Genomic DNA, 16,457 nt, shown 5'->3' on the forward strand with positions numbered 1-16,457 from the left:
AGAACTGGCAGGTGCCAGGGAAAGAACCTCTCAAAAGGATTTGAAATAGTGCTGGGCACTGACAACAGAGCTGGAAATAATAGTGCCTTTTCCTACCAGCCAGACTAGAAAATCTTTTGATCGATGAGGCATTCCACAGAGTACACAGAAGGGTCTCACCTCAGGATTAATAATAATTAGGCCTAGACTGAGACTATTCTTGTCCTTTCTGACAAATCTTAAAGGTAAGATCCAAAAGGAACAGTTTCCTAATAACTTTAGAAGGAGCTGATTCCAGCTCCCTGCCTTCAGTCTTCCAGCTGAAGTTCCAAAGGTCACAGAGCAGACAAGCTGTTTCCTCTACGCCTCATCTGAATCCCTAAACAACAGAAACCATGAGAGATAATAACTGATTATTGTTGTTTGAAGCCTAACAGTTTTGGGGATATGTGTTACTTAGTTATAGATAACTAATACAACTTGGTTTTTAGTTCATGGATCTCTCAATTAATAAAGGTAGTATCCAAGGAGGCCTTAGACATGACTGTACATCGCCAGATACTGAACTTTAAGCTTAATAATATCATTGAATGAGACTTTTGGTAGCCTTAGGAGGGGTAATAAATCACAGGGGTCAGAGAATGAACTGTGACGATTTTTGTAGAAACGTCCCCAAGCATGCAAGTCTTACTGTATCTAAACCCTTGGGTAGGTCCTGCCCATGCTGACTCTGAGCTTGGCCATGCAACTTGCTTTGGCCAATGGGATAATAGAAAACGTGATGCTAGCAAAGATTTGAAAAGCACACAAGCACATTGTTTATCCTCTCTTGATGCTGGAAACCCTGAGACCTCCATGTAAAAAAGCATGATCTAATTACCCAGAAGATAAAAAGAACATCTATAGAGAGTGGTCCACCAATCCCAATTATTCCAGCCATCCCAGCTGACACCCTGGACATGTAAGTGAAGCTATCCTAGATAATCCAGCCCAAGCTGAGCTAGCCCAGACCAAAAGAAGTGCCAGCTAACCCAGAGAGTTGTGAGAAATAATAAATCATTGTTTAAAGCTGTTAAATTTTGTAAACTGTTTGTTATGAAGCAAAGGCCAATAAATACAGTCTCTGAAAAGACCCCAAAGTTCATATAACTTCAGAAACATACTCCTCTAACATCTCCAAGAATGCAACAAATCCTTCCTTATACATAAATATTATAGACTTCCTGCCTCTCTGTTCTCACTTTTCAACTGTTTTCCTTGTAAAAAGAACTCATCTGTTTGATGTGTTTCTTTTAAGGAATTCATTTACTTTTCTAACTTAACTGTTTCCTCCAGAATCCCAGCTTGTCATCTACCCTTGTCAGCTTCACAAGAGCAAGCATGCCCTCCAACTCTTGTCTTTAAAGTAGGTGAGATGAGGGAGAACCCAAAGTTATGACATTGTTGTTTCAAATGTCTCTCAAATCCATTCTCTCCCCTTCATTCCTATTGCCTTTGACTTGTCATCTCAGGACCTGACTGTTTCATGCCTATGAGATGACATATCATGAAGTCTCCCAGGCCTTCAGTCTCACCCCTACAGAGCCACCCTCCATGACGTCACCAGGATGATCTTCTAAAATGACAATCTGCTTAAAACACTTCACTGGGCTCTCTCAGATCTGCATAGGTCAAGACAACAAAAATATACTTAGGGCTCACTAAATGCTTGCTAGGCTCTATGCTAAATATTGTGCATATAAAGCTGAATAAGCCCATACCTGCTTTCAAGCAGTTTCCGTCCTATTAAAGGGAGACTGATAAGTAAAGAGAGATTTTTGATGTAATGTGAACAGTGCCAAGATGGAGGCAAGCACAGAGGAAGAGAATTTGGCAAAAGCTTAGAATGTCAGAAAGGCTTCCTAGAGGGGATGATACTTAAGTCGTCTTAGAGGTTGATTGAAATTAGCCAAGCAATGAAGTACAAAGAGCTGCCAGGCAGAAGGAAGAGCACAGCAAAGACAGAGAGTCTTGGATCAGCAGGCTTGGTGCAGGGAACTAACTGCGAACAGTTCTACATCCTTTGGGGTTCAATTTTGAGAGGTAGTATAGGGGACTTGTTCCTTAGAAAGGGAGAAAAGGGCAGTGGTAGGCAATATGATATGCCCCAAAGGTGTCTACATCTTAATTTCCAAGACCTATGAATATGTTACGTTTCAGGGCAATGGGAAAGGAAGATTGCTGATGGAATTAAGGTTGCTAATCAGCTGACCTTAAAAAAGAAATTATCCTGCGTCATCTAGATGGGCCTAAGGTAATCAAAAGATTTTTAATTATAGAAGCGAGAGGAAGATGTGTGAGTCAGAGAGAGATATGAAGATGCCATGTGCTAGATTTGAAAAGAGAGGAAAGGGAAGTTTCTAGAAGCCATAAAGAGCAAGGACATAGACTGTGCCCTACAGCCTCCAGAAGAACGCAGCCTTGCCAACACCAGCACTCACTCAGCACAGTGAGATTCACTTCAGACTGCTGATGCTGATCTCAATTATTGTAATACCTTTGTGTTGTCTTAAGCCACTAAACTTGTGGTAATTTTTTACAGCAGCAATAGGAAACAGGGAACAAGTCACAGAGGCTGTTACATGCTTGGTGTTGTCTTCCTGAGAGCAATTAGGGATTGAATGCAGGGGAGAGAAATGGCATCAGAGATCAACTTGCTAAAAGATTGTTAGGATGAATGGTGGCAGAGAGACGTTATAAGGCTGTGGCAATCACAGACAAAAAATAAAAAATGATGAGTGACTTACTTGGGAGAGTAGTGTAGAGATAGATAGGCGAGGACCAGTTAATGTCAGCGATAAAATCAGTAGGACTAAGAGATCAACTGAACGTGGGCAACAAGGGAAGTACTTAGGAGCATTTCTCAGTTTCTGGCTTGGGTAAATACTGGTATTGTCACCCAGATGGGAAATGCAGGAAGAATATGACCTTTGTTTTGTCCCTTTGGGTGAAGGTGGTGGGTTGAGATGTGAGTTTGCTGAGTTTGAGATGATCGTGAGACATCCATGTGGAGAGAGACATCCATGTGGAGAGCTGGCCCTGGACTATATCCCAAGGCTAGATTTCAAATTCAGGAGTCTGAAGCATAGGACTGGCATTAAAACAAAGAAGATGTAAAAGCAGAATACATCATTAAGCAACTGCCTCTGGGCCCACTATTTAATAGTAATTATCATTCTTCTTTAATCTTTGGGAAGAAAAGGGGTACTTATTGACACAGCTGTTATAAAGATTAAATGCAGTGAGCGTTTAGCACAATATCTGGAGTTAGCAAATTCTCAATAAATAGTAGGTATTATTACTAATTGGCCCAGAAATCACAGAAAACAACAGTGGGCCAAGGAATCTAAGAGGCTAAGTCCAAACTCCTCACAATTCAGAAGCAGTCTCTGCTCTTAAAGTACTCCCAGTCTAGTCAGCTTCGTGAAGGAAGGGCCACATCTTACTCCCTGCTGTCTCCCCAGTGCCCAGCTCAAGGACTGGCCCAAACGGGTCAGGCACTTTATAAATTTTGGCTGGACGGTTGAGGGGAGGAGAAAGAGGGATATAACAAGGCAAAGGCAGCAGAGAAGAGGGAGTGGGAGGGAGAGATGAAGAGAGCTAGAAAGAAAAGCGCAAGACTAGAGGGGGGAGGAGGACAGGAGGAATGCAAATGAGCGCATGAGGAAGCCAATATACATTGCGTGGGACTTGGAGCGGGAACACGGTGTGGGAGCCTGGGGCTGGGGTGTGGTCACAGTGTGTCTAAGAGGGGCCATGTAGAAAGCCAGGCTTCTGTGGCCATACAATGGGCTGTAATATCACTCCTGGCTTTCTTTTTTGCACAGAACCACAGCTCCTTGGAAGCCAGGAGACACTGGCCAGCTACCGCCCCAAAGCCTTAGAGGTTTTGATTTGGGATTGGTTTGATGAGGGCTGCTGGCTTCAAGAAGAAGGCTCTTTGGAAGGTGCACCCCGTTAGACCAGGCCCCGCACGCACCTCCCCGACTCTGCGCGCGGGGCCCCAGGTTCGGAGCCGGAACGCCGCGCGCGAGGCGGCCTCGAGGACGCGGGGTACTGGCCATTCCGGGGCCGGTGGGGCCGGGGGACGACGCCGCGGAAGAGGTGCGAGGGAAGGCGAGCGGGCTGGGCGGCCCGGGCCGGCTATGGAGCTCTACCTCAGCGCCTGCTCCAAGGCGGCCAACGTCGCCGCCAGCAAGTCGGCCACCAGCGGCCTGGCCGCAGACAGCCAGCAGTGCGGAGACGTGAGTGGCGGTGGGCCCGGTCCGGCCTGCGGGGCGGGGCGGGGAGATGGGCTGCCTAACCGTCGGCTCCGGGCCTCGCGAGGGCGCCGGGGCGGTGCCGGGGCAGGGGTGGGGAGGCGCTCGGGCTGCGGGGTCGGAGGGGAGCAGGGGACCTTGCAGGCGGGGCTTCAGGGCTGCGTGGCAGGGCAGGCCCCTTGGAGCCGGGCTGCGGGCTCCGGTTGCTGTGGCTGGGGAGGAGTAGCACCTAAACTGAAGGAGTGGTACCCAGGGAGAGACACGCCTCTGCGCTCCAATCCGACAGGGTGTGCACAAAACCCACTTTCCGGGTGTCGGAGCGGCTCAACTCCTGGATCTGCCTCTCGGGGTCAAGCTGCCTATGATCCCAGGAAGCAACACTCTGTACTATACTACAAAGTTAAGTGAAAAGGTAAAGTTAAAAATTACTTTACCTTTTAAAAATTACTGTTTTACGTTGGTTTTCCTTGCCATTTTCTGCTCCTTGCCGTTCAATTCAGGAGCTACATCATATAAAGTCCATTAAGGGAATTTGCACCAACATTCACAGGAAAAAATAATCAAACCCACATCTAACCTGAGGTATTGTCTAGGATGCCTACCCAGCAACCTCATCCAGTATGGTTTGGACAGAATCAGGGGCTAGAAAGTTTAGATTCTTAGTTCCGTCTTAATTTATAATTTATGGATCCATATTAACTTTTCTTTATAATAACACTTCATATATACCCATTTAGTGAGATTTTATTAGAAACATGTTTGGTTGAAAGGTGAAAGGTTATCGGTGCTGGCTGGCATTTAATTATATGTTAGGATTTTAACCAATAATAATTTGGACAAAATTTTCGTTACAGAACACTTCTCTATGATTTTGTTTGGAGCTGAATTCTGGTTCACACACTAAGTGAGAAACAAGTGGAGCTGAATTGAGTTACCGTGTTTAGTACTTTAACCTCACTTTAATGGAAGAAGGCTCTGCTTGCGTGAGCAGACTCCGTGTTTTGCCGTGGCCTCCCCATCTAGTCTTTTCTCCCATCCAGAGCCTCAGCTCCTTCCAGCTGGGGTCTTTCATACCTGCCCACACATACCGTGTTAATATTTCTGTGCCTTTGTTCACCTTGCCTCCCAAACCTGGAATGCCCTTTCCCCTTCCCCTCAACCTATGAATTTGATTCACCTTTCAGGATTCTTTCTGAATCCTCCAAATTAACTTATATTTCCTTAGAATTTGCATTGCCCTTAGTTTATATAATTTTACTCAACACTAACTTCATAATTTAAGTTATACTGGGTTATAGTGTGTACTTCCCTCAAACTCTTTCATGTTTTTAGTCCTCAATGCTACTCCCATCTTCAAACCTCCCCAGCCCTTCACTCAGTAACTAATGCTGAAGGAGGTTCAGTACATTCTTTTGGAGTGGTTGCTTTGATCGATATTGCAAAAAATTCTACAAGTATGAATTCTGAGTGACCCCCTTACCCTTCTACTGTCTATGATGTCATCAGAAATGAGTAGGGCTCCTTGGTATTTGATACTTACCTAATAAACATGATTTCTTAAAGTGACTTTTGTTTCTAGAAAACATATAATTTCCCTTTTTAAAAACAAATCTGTTCTACTAGAATACAGCAAGCTAACTAAAAATATGCCAAACTCACATAATTTGACTGAATCACATCCATACACACTAACTTTCCTAAAGCTTGCTGGCAGTCTGTATCCCTCGTTTTTAGCGTATAAACTTAGCCCTCTCTTTTGTCTGCTTCCTCAAATGTACTATTTGCTGTAATACCATTTGCTCTGCAAACAGAGCAGGTGCTCTCAGATTTGCTACCTCTGGCAACATTCCAGTTGCCTTTCACTTGAGCCACTTCCTGCTTTGACGTTACTTTAGACTAAAGTTATCTTGTTCTGGCCAAGAAAACTTAGAAGAAAGCAAAAAACAAAAAAAGCAAAGGCAACATTAGGACAACTTCCACACCTACTTCCATCCTCCACGTTTTCCCCTTCAGAGATTCTCTCATAACCTGTTATCACTATCCTGCTATTGAAAAGTGGACTAAGAACTCACACCAAAACTCACTTTGGTAATGTTTTAACTTACAAATGAGATTAAATAACGCAGGTGTTTCCTCTAAAGTAATAGATGTAGAAACATGACTATTAGCTGATATTTGCCTCCTTTTATATGTTAGTTGCTATGGAATAGGTTGTATTTGGTGTTTACACATATGGAGAAACCTCAATCCCTATCAATATCCTTTATAATTGGTTCTCCAATATGTTCAACTTTATAGACCTTGAATTGTTTTCTTGACTGTACCACTCAGAGATTGTTGGGTTTCTTTTATTAGGTAAGAACCCAAGATACAATAAGTCTTTAATCCATTATCTTTAACATCTGAGTTTTACTTTTACTATTTTTTGTTAAAGTTTTTTCTATACATCTTCATGAAGATTTTCATTTTCAGATTATTTAAATGTAATAATCATAATTAGTATTATCCCTTTATCCTTTGAATGCAGTGGGTTGATCTGGAAGAGGGAAGAAGAAAAGAGAGAATCTTAGCATCAGTTTCATATATCAAAACAACTTTTACCCTATTCCCTTTCTTTTCCTTTCCTCCTTTCTTCTGTGGCTCAGGGCCAAAGACTGATGCTGATCAGGAGCGGAATTAATTGAGTGAGGATGGGTTTTTAGAATAATTCAAGTCAGTAGGGAAAAGAGGTTAGGATAGGCTATTAACATTGCCCAATACAAATCTTTCTGTTGCTGGTTTTTCCCCACTTCACATTCTTCTTACATGTTTTATTTTCAGTGAACAGTCTAGTCATTTCAATTGAATGATATTTAAAAGTGTAATTCATTAATTTTACATTTATAATGTTTCTAAATCTGTTTTCGCAGCTTTTTCGACCTTCTTATGGTTTTAATCTGACTGACCCTTACTGTCGACTTTTGGAAAACCAGTATAAAAGTCTCCACGATCCACATTTGAGAGCATACTATAAGCGCAAAGATATCCTGAGGAGGTTAAAGAAAGGTGGCTACATCACCAGCAATAATAAAGTGGGTTAAAGATTACTTCTTTTTTTAAAAAAGTATTTTATTGAGGTCATAATAGTTTATAACATTATGAGATTTCAGTTGTACATTATTATTTGTCAGTCACCATATAAATGTACCCCTTTACCCTCATGCCCAACCTCCAGCCCCCTTCCCCTCTGGCAACCACTAATCTGTTCTCTTTGTCCATGTATTTATCTATCTTCCACATATGAGTGAAATCATGCAATGTTTGTCTTTGTCTTATTTCGCTTAACATAATGCCCTCAAGGTCCATCCATGTTGTTGCAAATGGGACTATCTTGTCTTTTGTTATGGCTGAGTAGTATTTCATTGTGTATGTGTGTGTATGTGTATATATATATATACACACCACATCTTCTCTGTCCGTTCATCAGTCGATGGCCACTTGGGTTGCTCCTACATCTTGGCTATTGTGAATAATGCTTCAATGAATATACCAGTTCATGAGTCTCTTTGAATTGTTGATTTCAAGTTCTTTGGATAAATACCCTGTAGTTGGATTGCTGGATTGTATGGTATTTCTGTTTTTAATTTTTTGAGAAGTCTCCATACTGTTTTCCATAGTGGCTGCACGAGTTTGAATTCCCACCAGCAATGTATGAGGGTTCCCTTTTCTCCATATCTTCTCCAACATTTGTTATTTTTTGTCTTGGTAAGTATAGCCCTTCTAACAGCTGTAAGGTGATATCTCATTATAGTTTTGATTTGCATTTCCCTGATGATTAGTGATGCTGAACATGTTTTCATGTGCCTATTGGCCATCTGTATATCTTCTTTGGAAAATGTTCATATCCTCTGCCCATTTTTTGATTGAGTTTTTTTTGTTTTGTTTTTGAGATGTGTGAATTCTTTATATATTTTGGAGATTAACCCCTTGTCAGATATATGATTTTCAAACATTTCTCCCAGTTGGTGGGTTGTATTTTCATTTTGTTCCTGGTTTCCTTTGCCTTGCAGAAGCTCTTAAGTGATGAAGTCCCATTTGTTTATTTTTTTTGTTTATTTCCCTTGCCTGAGTAGACATGGTATTTGAAAAGATGCATCTAAGATCGATGTCAAAGGGTGTATTGCCTATATTTTCTTCTATGAATTTTATGGTTTCATGTCTTGCCCTCAAGTCTTTAATCCATTTTGAGTTAATTTTTGTGTGTGGTGAAAGATAATGGTCTATTTTCATTCTTTTGCATATGGCCGTCGAATTTTCCCAACACCACTTACTGAAGAGACTTTCTTTTCTCCCTTATATGTTCTTGGCTCATTTGTTGAAGATTAGCTGTCCAAAGATGTGTGGGTTTATTTCTGGGCTTTCAATTCTGTTCCATTGATCTGTGTTTCTGTTTTTGTAGCAGTACCACACTATTTTGATTACTGTAGCTTTGTAGTATATTTTGAAGTCAAGGATTGTAATATGTCCAGCTTTTCCCTTTTTTCTCAGGAATGCTTAACAATTCATGGTCTTTTGTTGCCCCGTATGAATTTTAGGATTCTTTGTAGTATTTCTATGAAGAATGTCATTGGGATTCTGATTGGGATTGATTGCATCTGTAGATTGCTTTAGGTACTATGGACATTTTAACTTTGTTTATTCTTCTAATTCATGTGCATGGAATATTATTTATTTCTTTATGTCATCTTCAATTTCTTTCAATGCTATCTTATAGTTTTAATTGTATAAATCTTTCATCTCCTTGGTTAAATTTATTCCTAGATTTTTTATTCTTTTTGTAGTGACTGTAAATGGGATTGTATTCTTGAATTCTCTGTTAGTTCATTATTAGAGTATAGAAATGCAACTGACTTTTGTAAGTTGATTTTGTACCCTGCAAGTTTGCTGTAGTTGTTGATTATTTCTAATAGCTTTCTGATGGATTCTTTAGAGTTTTCTATATATAAGATCATGTTGTCTGCAAACAGCAGGAGTTTCACTTCTTCCTTGCAAATTTGGATACCTTGTATTTCTTTTTCTTGCCTAATTGCTCTGGCCAAAACCTCTAGTAGTATGTTGAACAAGAGCGGTGAGAGCGGGCACACTTGTCTTGTTCCTGTTCTTATAAGGATGGCTTTCAGTTTTTCCCATTGAGTATGATGTTGTCTGTGGGTTTGTCACAATGGCCTTTATTATGTGATGTACTTTCCTTCTATACCCATTTTTTTGAGGGTTTTTATCATAAATGGATTTTGGATCTTGTCAGATGCTTTCACTGCATCTATTGAGATGATCATGTCATTTTTATTCCTCATTTTATTGATCTTGTGTATCACTGATTGATTTGCCAATGTTAAACCATCCCTGTGTCCCTGGTATAAATCCCACTTGATCATGGTGTATAATCCTTTTAATCTATTGCTGTGTTCACTTTACCAATATTTTGTTGAGGATTTTTGCATGTATGCTCATCAGCGATATTGGCCTGTAATATTCCATCTTTGTCTCATCCTTGTCTGGTTTTGGGATCAGGGTGATGTTGGCCTCATAAAATGAGTTAGGAAGCGTTCCATCTTCTTTGATTCTTTGAAATAGTTTGAGAATGATAGATATGAAATCTTCTTTGAATGTTTGGTAGAATTCTCCAGAGAAGCCCTCTCATCCAGGACTTTTGTTTGTGGGAGATTTTTGATTACTGTTTCAATCTCTTTACTTGTGATTGGTCTCTTCAGACTCTTTATTTCATCTTGTTTTAGTTTTGTGAGGTTGTATGAGTCTAAGAATTTATCCATTTCTTCTAGATTGTCGAATTTGTTGGCATATAGTTTTTCATGGTGTTCTCTTATAATGCTTTGTATTTCTGTGGTATCCATTGTGAGTTCTCCTCTTTCATTTCTAATTTTATTATTTGAAACTTCTCTCTTTTTTTTCTTACTGTGTCTGGGTAAGGGTTTGTCAATTTTGTTTATCTTCTCAAAGAACCAGCTCTTTGTTTCATTGATGCTTGCTACTGTTTTATGGTTTCAATTTCATTTATTTCTGTTCTAATTTTTATTATTCCCCTCCTTCTGCCGACTTTGGGCTTTGTTCTTCTTTTACTAGTTCTGTTAGGTATAGATTAAGATTATGTATTTGAGATTTCTCTTGTTTTTAAAGGTTGACCTGTATTGCTATGAATTTCCCTCTTGGGATCACTTTTGTTACATCCCATGTGAGTTGGTATAATGTGTTTTCATTTTCATTTGTCTCCATATATTTTTTGATTTCTCTTTTAATTTCTTCAATGATCCATTGGTTGTTCAGTAGCATGTTGTTTAATCTCCATACATTTCTCACTTTCCCAGCTTTTTTCTTGTAGTTGATTTCTAGTTTCATAGCATTATGGTTGGAAATGATACCTGATATGATTTCAATCTTCTTACATTTATTGAAGCTTGCCTTTTTTCCCAACATATGGTCTATCTTTGAGAAGGTTCCGTGTGTACTTGAGAAAAATGTGTATTCTGCTGTTTTTGGATGGAGTGTTTAATATATACATATATTAAATCCATCTGGTCTGTTTCTTTTAATTCCACTGTTTCCTTGTTGACCTTCTGTCTGGATGACCTATCCATTAAAGTAAGTGTTGTGTTCAGGACCCCTACTATTACTGTGTTGATAATTTCTCCTTTTAGGTCTGTTAATAGTTACTTTAGGTACTTTGGTGCTCCTGTGTTAGGTCCATATGTATTTATAAGTGTTATGTCCTCTTAGTGGAGTGTCCCTTTTATTATTTAAACTTCCCCTTTTTGTGTCTCATTGCCTTTTTTATCTTCAAGTCTACTTTGTCTGATATAGGTATGGTAACATCTGCTTTCTTTTGTTTGCCGTTAGGTTGGAGTGTCATCTTCCAACCCTTCACTCTGGGCCTTGTTTGTCTTTAGAGCTGAGATGTGTTTCCTGGAGGCAGCATATCATTGGGTCTTGTTTTTTAATCCATCCAGACACTCTGTGTCTTTTTATTGGAGAATGCAATCCATTTACTTTTAGAGTAATTATTGATATATGAGGACTTAATACTGCCATTTTGTCTCTTGTTTTCTAGTTTTTCTGTATTTCCTTTGTTTCTCTTCCCTTGTATTTCTGACTGCCAGTTCAGTTTGGTGTTTGTCTATAATAGTTTTCTCAATTTTCTTTTTATTTATGATTTGTGTCTCTGTTCTGATTTTTTGTTTAGTGGTTACCTTGAGGTTTGTATAAAAGATCTTATTGATGAGATAGTCCATTTTCTGATGGCCTATTATTTCCTTAGTTTAAGCAGATTGCATCCCTTTCCTCTTTCCTGTGTTACTGTCACCACTTATTCCATTTTGTGTTATGAGATTGTGATTAAACTGAAGTGATTATGGTTATTTTTGATGCTTTCCTTCCCTTTATCTTTTTTTTTAATTTGCCCTAAGCTAACATCTGTTGCCAATCTTCCTTTTTTTTCCCTCTCCAATGCCCCAGTACATAGTTGTATATCCTAGTTGTAAGTACTTCTAGTTCTTCTGTGTGGGATCCCGGCACAGCATGGCTTGATGAGTGGTATATAGATCCGCACCCAGGATCCGATCTGGGGAACCCTGGGCCACCAAAGTGGAGCGCACAAACTTAACCACTACACCACTGGGCCAGCCCCTACGTATCTATCTTCAATGTTATAATTGTTTGCTAACCTGTTCTGAGAGAGAGCTGCAATTTTCTGATTTTGTCTATGTTTTTATCTCCTTGCTCAAGGCTTTGTAACCCCTTTCTTTTTTTTTTGTTTTCAGGTATGAGGCCCTTCTTGAGCATTTCTTGTTGGGGGGCTGGGGGATGTCTTGTAGCAATGAACTCCCTCAGCTTTTGTTTATCTGGGAAAGTTTTTATTTCTCTGTCATATCTGAAGGATAGTTTCATTGGATATTCTTGGCTGAAAGATGTTGTCTTTCAGAATTTTGAATGTATTATTCCATTCTCTCCTAGCCTGTAAGGTTTCTGCTGAGAAATCTGCTGAAAGCCTGATAGACATTCCTTTGTAGGCTATTTTCTTCTGCCTTGCTGCCTTTAATATTTTTTCTTTGTCATTGATTTTTGCCAGTTGTACTAGTATATGCCTTGGAGAAGGTCTTTTTACATCGATGTAATTAGGAGTTCTATTAGCTTCATTTACATGTAATTCTAGCTCCTTCCCCAGGTTTGGGAAGTTCTCAGCTGTTATTTCTTTGAACAAGCTCTCTGCTCCTTTTTCCCTCCCTTCTCTCTCTGGATTACCTATAATCCTTATGTTGCATTTCCTAATTGAGTTGAATATTTGTCAGAGAATTTCTTCATTTCTTTTTAGTCTTAGTTCTTTTTCTTCTTCCTCTGCATTTCTATATTTCTGTCCTCTAAGTAACTGTTTCTGTCCTCCATAATAACAGCTCTGTTATTCAGGGAGTCCAGGTTTTTCTTTATCTCATTCATTGTGTTTTTCATATGCAACATTTCTAATTGTTTTTTTTTTAATAGTTTCAATCTCTTTTGTGAAGAATTCCCTCTTTTCATTAATTTTATTCCTGAGATAATTAAACTGTCTGTTTTCTTGTAATTCATTAAGTTTCTTTAAATAACTGTTTTGAATTCTCTGTCATTTATATTGTAAATTTCTGTGACTTCAGGATTGATTTCTGGGTACTTATCATTTTCCTTCTGGTCTGGAGTGTTAATATACCTCTTCATGCTGTTTGATGGGTTGGACTTTTTCCATCGCCTAGTGGTAGTATCTGGTCACAGATTCCACCTCCCATCACAGGGAGGGGCTGGAGCTGTGTTTTCTAAGACCTCTTCAACCCTGGCAGATGTGTGCCTGTCCTTTGGAAGCTGTGCTGATAGAGCCTATCTGTGTTTGTCTGTTGGCTGCAGCCGCTTTACCCATATATGCTCAGGCACTCTGGTAGGGATCCCCTGCTCTGGCTGACCAGCTCAGCTGGTGTGTGAGGCAGGAGGGGCAGTGGGTGCATTCTTTCACGTGCATGATCCCACACACCTCTGCTTTGCACTCACTGTCTGCCCACCTACCTGGACTGCTCAGCTATTGCATAGACACCTTGGTGTTGAGCATTCCCACAGCTGGGAGGCAACCCTAGAGCCCAAGCATTCCCATGGAGGCCTGCCTTTTCCCCCTTCTCCTCTCAGTGTTGCATGCTGGCCACCATGCAAGGTCCCAGGCTCTGGATCGCTGCCTTCCAGGAGGGAGAGGGAATCCCCTTACCTCCTTCCACTGCCTCCTGGGGGGGTCCAGCATCCCCACCTTCAGACTTATGGCTATGTGGATCTCTCAGATGTCTATTGTGTTGTATGAATGTGTTCTGTTCATTTATGAATGTCCTTTTCATTGTTTCTTATGGAGGAGAGACTAAGGGAAGAGCTCACTCTGCCGTGATGCTGATATCACCTAGATTACTTTTTTTAATCATTGAAAACTCCAAGACTCGATATGAGCTTGCTTCTGTAACCTCACTGGGGGACCTGTACCACCTTTAATTTGATCATGAGAGATACTTAATTGGAAATTCCATAAATTTCTCAGTATTTGGGTCAAGGGAAATCAGACAACAGTTATTTCTAAATGAGACTACTTCTTCTTTTACCTAGCAAAAGCAGCTTGATAGAATTCTGATAAACTATGTTCTTACTGGGGTTGAAGATTATTATTACATTGGTATTTTGTTTTAATAACTCCAATTGTGTGTACTAAATTCCTTATCCTGGCATAAGTCATATTAATAAAGTAATGTTATTTGGATAGAAATTTCCTGTTGATTAATTAACAGTTATAAAGAGATACTACTTATAAAAGTGTTAGCCATGTCTTACTCTTGATACAAAATGTTATCAGATGGTATGTTATTACTATTTTTCCTCTGAAAAGTGATTGCTATGATTTTTAAATATTTGTATTTATATATATTTTTTGTTATTGTTGTTTTGTTTTGCTTTGTTTTTTAGATTGTATGTACCTTGAGGGAATTGAATAAGTACAGGCAATATCTTACCAGTTTAAAATTAGACTTTGAAAGAAACTATATAAGAGAACAAGTAAGTTAAATATTTAAATTTGGTTTCTTTACACAGGGTTTGGAAGAAAGCTTTGTTTGTATCCAAAGTATTCTCTTATAATATTTTTACCTTTAATTTTGACAAGCTAAATAATTTTTCCAAATGAAAATTAGAGCAGGAGTAAATAATATTTTGTGGTTGCTATAATGGCCAAGAAAGGGAAAGGGACCAGGTCATCTATTAATATGCCAGTGGTAGCTGATCTAATTTAGTAATTAAATTGCTACTCAAGTGTGTCCCTTCTACCTCAGCTGGGGCCAACAGGAAGAGTCTATTGTGGCAGCAAGATTCTTAAGCTGCAACCCTAAACAGCTTGAGTAATGGGAGAGGAACAATATGAATAGTTATAGTGTCCTAGAGGTAACTCAAAGAACATTTCACTGAGTGTTTGTACCTACACACATGCAGCTGTGTTCATCCAGTGAGAAGTGTTGTTTTAAAAGGGGAAGTGGAATGATTTGATGTAGAATGAGTGGGTACAGACAGTGACTTCCTTTCAGTTTTTGATTGAAAGGTTGTGTGAGAGTGTGTGTGTGTGTATGTGTGCGTATGCATACGTGTGTGAATGAATTCAAGTTTTAAGGTCAAGAGAATTGGATAAAAATGAGAAAGGTGTGTGTATGTGTACTTTTACAAAGTTATGTTCTAATGTTAAGAGAGTTGTATAGAAATGAGAATGACTTCCCCATACTTGTGTTCTGTATTTTCCTCTGTTTCTCCCTTTGTGCCTAGAGTTTTTCCTTTACTTCTTCCATATTTTCGTTTAATTTCTTCAGAATGGATAGAAAAATAAGATCAATATTTATTTTCAGAGAAAAATCTTTACTTTGGTTCCAGTGTCCATGTCTGTGATTGATTCAAAACAGATGTAAATGCAGTTAAACAGAATTATCTATTTAAAAAGTATAGGAATTTTACTAAACACTAAACATAAACAGGTATGTCAAAGGACCGTTTTATTTCTAGGAAATTTAAAAAAATATTATATATATATACACACACATATATACATATGTATGATAAATGCGAAATTTTTTTTAATAGAAAGTGCTTGCGAAGCAAGTAAATAAACTACAGGAAAATAATCAAATACCTCGACGTTCTGATGTTGCACAGTTCCAAAATTGGTTGTTACATGATGGCACCCAACCTATTAAGGACCAGGAACGACTAATAAGGCACAGGTGAGATTGAAGTTAATGCATATTTTATGTATATATTGTAGACTCAAGTAAGATGGAAAATACCAGAAAGTATTTTTTAAAAGTGCTAGACACTATTTAACTCCAATATTGCCCTCAGTATGGAGAGGAAGGGAGAACAGGAGATACAGGCATTAGGAACTTGGGTGCCTAGACTGTGAAGAGGAATTTCTACCAGAGAGGACAGGGTTGCTGGGAGTCCAAGAAGTGATCCAAACTGATAACTGAAGGACAAACCAGATCCAGCATCCTTCCTATAGTAGAGGATAGAGGGAAATTATCTTACCACATGCCTGTAACAACAGCTTTTTATAATTCATCTTTAATGGCTGACAGCATTCAGTTTGAGGAAGTTAGTGCAAAGTCAAAAAAGGAGGTTTGATATAACTTTATCTAATGCCAATATAAATATGCATCGTTTCTAAAAAAATTCTATAAGCCCTTCAGATATTATCTACTCAGATTCAATCATTACCATTCCATGGTCAAGCCCATTTCTTAGGAAGTGGAGGGATATTATAGTTCTTTTTCCTCCCCCTTCATTAAGGTGAGGGCCTGGGCTGCATCACCTGAGTTTTATATCCCACGGTTTCATTTCATGGTAGTTCCATAATACATATGATGCACTAGAGACCCAGACTATAGATGGAAGATTTGTTCATGGCCTTGTAAGTTACAAGGGACTCAGTACACATATTTTCATAAGAGATTCAACTCTGTTTTTTTCCAGTTTTGAAGTCAATCTTTCAGTTATTTTAGGCTTCTTTGCAATTTCATATTCCTAAACCTACCGAGTTATGAATACTTCCTGTGCAAAATGTTTTAAATCAGTCTGCTCTATGTTTTACAATTGTCTTGG

At 39.2% G+C, this 16,457-nt stretch overlaps 1 protein-coding gene across 1 annotated transcript in view; it reads left to right on the forward strand.

Moving 5' to 3' along the window:
* The first annotated feature begins 3,726 nt into the window (after positions 1 to 3,726).
* Positions 3,727 to 16,457, forward strand: part of FSIP2 (fibrous sheath interacting protein 2) — an 86,490-nt gene continuing 73,759 nt past the window's right edge. The window contains exons 1-5 of the mRNA XM_070506617.1: positions 3,727 to 4,262; positions 4,564 to 4,689; positions 7,187 to 7,348; positions 14,286 to 14,375; positions 15,441 to 15,580. Coding sequence (XP_070362718.1) covers positions 3,927 to 4,262; positions 4,564 to 4,689; positions 7,187 to 7,348; positions 14,286 to 14,375; positions 15,441 to 15,580 — 854 coding nt within the window. The 5' untranslated portion in view covers positions 3,727 to 3,926. The remainder of the gene's footprint in view (positions 4,263 to 4,563; positions 4,690 to 7,186; positions 7,349 to 14,285; positions 14,376 to 15,440; positions 15,581 to 16,457) is intronic.

The sequence above is a fragment of the Equus asinus genome, chromosome 4, assembly GCF_041296235.1.
Source record: "Equus asinus isolate D_3611 breed Donkey chromosome 4, EquAss-T2T_v2, whole genome shotgun sequence".
Lineage (NCBI taxonomy): Eukaryota > Metazoa > Chordata > Mammalia > Perissodactyla > Equidae > Equus > Equus asinus.